Source organism: Atta colombica, unplaced genomic scaffold, assembly GCF_001594045.1.
Source record: "Atta colombica isolate Treedump-2 unplaced genomic scaffold, Acol1.0 scaffold78, whole genome shotgun sequence".
In the NCBI taxonomy this organism is placed as follows: Eukaryota; Metazoa; Arthropoda; class Insecta; order Hymenoptera; family Formicidae; genus Atta; species Atta colombica.
The window spans coordinates 1,263,600-1,269,114 of NW_017259570.1; the positions used below are offsets into that span (position 1 = coordinate 1,263,600).

Below are 5,515 nucleotides of genomic sequence, written 5' to 3' on the forward strand. Positions count from 1 at the left end.
CGTTTTTCCTCGTTGTTTTTCACATCTTATTACTTTATAAAAGTCTCTTAAGTAAGAGAAAATATCTTCGTCGTGGAAAATGTACTTGTTCTTAGAATTTCAAATAAAATTAGTATTTTCCAACACGACAAAATTATTTTATAAAAAGGAATATAATATCTCGGAAATTTCAATATTTCAAATAAGAAATAAAAAATATATCGAAAATCATTTAGCAGTGATCGCTGTAACAACTATGACATTGTGTAAATCTGAAAAACCACTACTAGTTTTGCAAGAATATAATCATCATTTTATACAAGTATTAAAGAAAGAGTGAATAATAATTGAAGGGATCTCATAAATTCGATAATCCGTCGTTTATCAATGCATCTGCGCTACTATCTGAACCATGAGTCAACGGCTTTTGGTATTCGTGCGTCTATCACGATGTATTGTCCCTAGAGGAACGCTGTATCATCATCACCTGGAAAGGGTTGAAGGGAGCTTATTACTTTACGAGACTCTGACACGAGCACACGTGTACTTACGCTATGCACAATGCGCACCGTGCACAGCTTGTACGGCTCGCGTTCCGAAAAGCTTGTCGCGACAATGTTGGAATTAACGGGACAGGTGCAGAGCTTTCTCCTCTTTTTTTTTCTTAAATAAAAATATAATGAATTTTATTGTGAATGTATTTAAGTTATCTTACATTCTCTTAAGCTCGACAGCTCGATGATATTTACAATGCTTTCTTAATTAGCTATATATTACAAATAAATATTCTCTGTTCATGCATACCACTGGTATCCCTCGATAAAACGGGGGAGATTACACGATTCTCGGAAAACTTAAAAATAAAAACGTATTCCCTTTCATAGAAAATTTACCGTTTGTTTTAACATTGTGCTGTTAAAAGCGCGAATTCTCTAGGAAATGATAAATTACAAACGATGTCGACATCGAGTACATATTATATACATATATGTGGGTGAGGCTATCGATAAACGTACTCCCTCTGTTGAAGGGAATTTAATTTCTAGATTATTAATCTGCATTATATTCCGAATGGCACGGCGCGCAGGATAATAGAGAAATATCGATAATTGCATGAATGGGACACGTTTGATTAAATGCCGTGACTTTCTCGTATGGATTTTATAATAACTCATAAACCGAACAATTGGTTACAATTAATTATTTACGACATGGACCATAATGTAATGTAACAAACATGTCGTAAAAGTTTTTAGTCAAATAAATTAAATTCTTAGATAAAAAGAAAAATCATTTTCATATGCATAAACCTTTCGCCGGCCATTTCGGTAATTTTTGAAACATTTAAACATCTGAAACAGTAGCATGCCTCTCCGCGAAATCTTCCCAACATACAAATAAACTTTATTTTAATAAAATTTATCTAAACACATAATACAATATACAAATTTAATGACGGCGTAACGTCTTCACGATAAACACCGAAAATCGATTCGACGTGAAAATATGGCCAGACATACTTTCTTCACCGTCTCTTTTACAGTCATTCTTTTTCCATCTACTTAATAATTAAGACACGACAATGCAAGTGCTAATACTATCATTTGTGCAGCGAGTACAATCGCGATCGTGCGCGTGTGTTTTTTTTATATATATAGATAACACGTACAACACTACATCAGATCTCAGAAAAATAGACTCATCCATATCCAGTTCTAGCTAGGATTTCGTCTGACATGTTGAATTTGTACAAACCGGCATGCCCCGAACAAACATGTCAAATGCACCGCAAGTCACCCACAACGTGGCCTTACAAAACCCCTTCGAGTTTCATTTATTTCATTTGTATCAACAGCATTTCGCAAATATTGTTTTGTGTTTACGCGTACGAATATTATATACGACATTAAATGACACTTCTTTTTACTTCAAGAACAATTCTTTTTATTTATTTTAATTATGTCGGTCTTTCAATTGCACAAAATTCCTCATGATTCTATGCATTCTGATGAGAAAGAATTAAAATTTTTTTTTAAAAAGCCACATTATGACGATGAAATTAAAAAGTGCTCTCTTCAAACTTTCGGATCTCGCTCATTTCGCAAATATTGAAAGTATAATATATACTGCGGCAGTGCTCGTATATCCGGAAGGAAAATTAATTTGACGTATCTAGCTCGAAGCTTCGTTACCTATCGGCTTGTCGTTATTTCGAGGACGAGTTAGTTAATTGTACTGATCCTCCCTCGAAAACTCCCATTTTGGATGAGTCATGGATAACGCGTGTCAAATTTAACTCTTCTCCAACTTTCGGCGAAGCGACACGTGCTTCTCGCAAATCGACGGCAACATAGTGATTGCATTTTCTACCGAAACATGCCCGCGCGCGCGAAAGAACGCACCGTGATTTTATCCACCGTTCTCTACTCAAGTAGAAATTCTTTGCTCTTTCTACTCAGACGACTCGTCTCGCTGAGCTTCCTTCTCTCTAACGCTGTTCTCGTGAATCGATAGATCGTGATTATTCGATGAAATTGATTTCTAGGCGACGATAGTTCGTTCGTTCCGCACGAGTGCTCCTTTTCGAAATCGAGGCGAAAACGTGCCGGAAAGGCACGTTTGCCTTCTTCCTCACTATAAATGTTTTACCTTTGCCGTCTTTTTCTCCGACTTCATCCAAACGCCACGTATTCTCGAGGATCAAATTCTATCTCGCATTCTCGCGTTGGAACAGCACGCGCGCGGCCATTCTAAGGGACAATCCGCGAAAGATCTCGCTGGTTAATAAGGAGTATTTTTTTTTATTTTATGCTCATCTCGTGACAAAACCGCGCAAAAATCGAGTCAGTCTTGCGTCGCGGTATCGTACGGACTAGCGAATCGCATTGAAGAGAACTCCGTTTCTTCATATATGTCGCATCACGATCAACTTTATAGTTCGATATCTCCATGACGTACGTGGAAGAGAGTCGTTCTGAAAATTCTTTTCTGCGATTCCACTCCCTCTGATTTCCACAACCCTTTCATAACGTATTTCTAAAGCATTTTCCTTCCTCTAATATCCCTTCGGCTCTTAATACTGATCTCTCGTTGTTGCTTGCTTTCGTAATCGTGATTATTGCGATCTCTCGCATCATCTTGCAAATGAAAAATATATTTTCTACGGAGAAAGAAACGCCGTATTTTTCCTCCTCTATGTATCCCTCTCCTCTCTTCTCAAACCCTTGTGGATATCCTCTTTTGCCCTGATGCTCTCTCCTTTCTTCCCCTTTGATCGCTTCGGCCTCTTCTTCGATCTTTCACCGAGAACTCTTCGAAAATAAGGAATATATTCTCTCTGAAGCAAAGCACGATAAAAGCCGAATAGGCTCCAGTTTCTCGTCTTCTTGGAGCGCCCTTCTTTTCATTTCTTCATTCTTCTTCCTGGAGCCCCTTTCTCTACGTATCCCGCCCTCTCTCGTTTCCCTATTTTCTATCTTTCGAAGATAAAAAATGATCTTGACCGAAACCAATTACGTGAAGTACCTCATAAGGAGAATAAGCGTCATTGGCATAATGGCAGAAAGATTTAGCGTCGAGATACCGCTGTTCACGGTACATTCCGTGTAGGGCGCACAGTGCGCCTGTAACAAACAAGACAAACAATTCGCCCTCCCTTTAATTCGCTGGTTTTATTATCAATCTTACTACTCGCTAAGATGATCATTTGCTAATGTCGCTCAATATTTTTTTTTGGTTCCGTATTTTATTTCCGAAAGCAGAAATAATACAAATATGGATAGTACTCAAGATAATTTTTTTACTTTTTTAAACTACTTTTAAATTAATTGTACAATAAAATTGATTTTAAATTCATTTTTATTTCAATTTATTAAATATTAGATCATCAAAATTAAAAAGATTAAAAAGAATCCATTTACATTATGTGTATCTGTTAAATAATATAAAGGAATAACTTATTTCTTGGCTCCATCAAAATATTTTCAAGATCATTAAATAATCAAGATATCAAGTATCATTAACAAAATATATTGAAATATATGATGACTTACCTTAAAATTTTATTTTTAAAAAATTCTAAATTTGTTAAAAAGTATAAAAATTGATTTCATCTTTTTCAAATATAGTCAAAATAAATGAAATGGAGCCATATAAAATCAAAACGTTTTCAAAGGCAATATTGCAACAGTAATTAAAATCAATTATAAACGGGGCAATTAATGAGAGCTTCAGCGTATACTTTCATACCAATGAAACATGATGTCGAATAAAATATGTATCACTCACCTTCAGCAACGAGCTTGACATTCTGTCGAGGAACTCCTTCGTGAATCGTGCTGTATCATCGCCACACTGACGGCGCACCGTATGATGAGAGCATTCCAAGTACTCCTGGAAGGCGCTGCACAAACAATATCCCAATATTCTATTCAAAATCCCCTTTCCAAAATGGAATGAAATAAGTGGTTATCGAATTACTGTTGTAAAACGCTAACGAGCATAACAAATCAAATTACAATTGGAGAACACCAGACAAAATCATTAGCGCTACAATTACTATCATAAAATTTTCTCCGTTGTTTTTTTTTAAATATTATTCTAAAATTATGTAAAATTCGTAAATTTGTACAGAATAAATTCTCATTAATTTTTTTATCACAATTCACCACTCTGTCTTTTGTAAGGTAACTTTTTCTCTTTCCAAAAGAGAGTCCTTGTGATAGTTTAATTAAATCATACACTACGAAGAAACAAAATGACGCGAGGAATGTGCTTTTGCGGACCTATTATTCAGTTTTGGGTCAGCATCACACTACTTACGTCCCCCTTTCGCGAGGGATGCGCAAGTTCAAAAGCTGCAGTAGACCGTGGTTGAGATACGCTAATGACATTACACCCTGTGTGTCTGTACAGGCATCAGCGTGAAACTTCCGACCTAAAGGACTGATTACACTCTTTTTGCGCGAATCCTTTGAGCAACGCCCGTCGTTATTAATGCAGTTGTTTCGCCGGCGAGCTCTTAAGTGTTAAATTATCGCAGTCGAGAGATTTTACGTTACGTCTTTGCGCTAATGCGAAATGCCAGAATTTCGAGTATTGCTTAAACCTATTTGTCCGTGTTTCATATTTTGCTCCACTCCGTCGATCTTTCATGTCATAATCTTAACTCGATTTTTCCTTAGATTTAACATCAACTTAGAGAAAAAGAACCATTACACAATCCCCATGAGATGCACTCGAAACACGAGGATGCTTTTTCTTCATATTTTATTTTTCGTAAAATACTAATGTAATATCGATTCTTTATAAAAAAAATTTATATTAGCAAATCTAACACAATTTTTAATAGAATATGATTCAATCTACAATTTAATACAAAATTACTATTAAATGAATTATTATAATATAGTGAATTATTTTATTACTCAGTAATTTCTTTTATAAAATATGCGGAATTGAATTTATTCGCTTTATTTTATATGTTTAAATAAATTATTAAATAAACGCGCATTCTTTTTCTTTGAATAATATAAAT

The 5,515-nt window shown here is 35.3% G+C and overlaps 1 protein-coding gene across 1 annotated transcript in view; it reads right to left on the reverse strand.

Moving 5' to 3' along the window:
- Positions 1-718: 718 nt before the first annotated feature.
- Positions 719-5,515, reverse strand: part of LOC108692696 — a 25,230-nt gene continuing 20,433 nt past the window's right edge. The window contains exons 5-6 of the mRNA XM_018201082.1: positions 4,267-4,381; positions 719-3,602 (exon numbers count right to left, since the gene is read on the reverse strand). Of these exons, the coding sequence (XP_018056571.1) occupies positions 3,492-3,602; positions 4,267-4,381 (226 nt within the window). The 3' untranslated portion in view covers positions 719-3,491. The remainder of the gene's footprint in view (positions 3,603-4,266; positions 4,382-5,515) is intronic.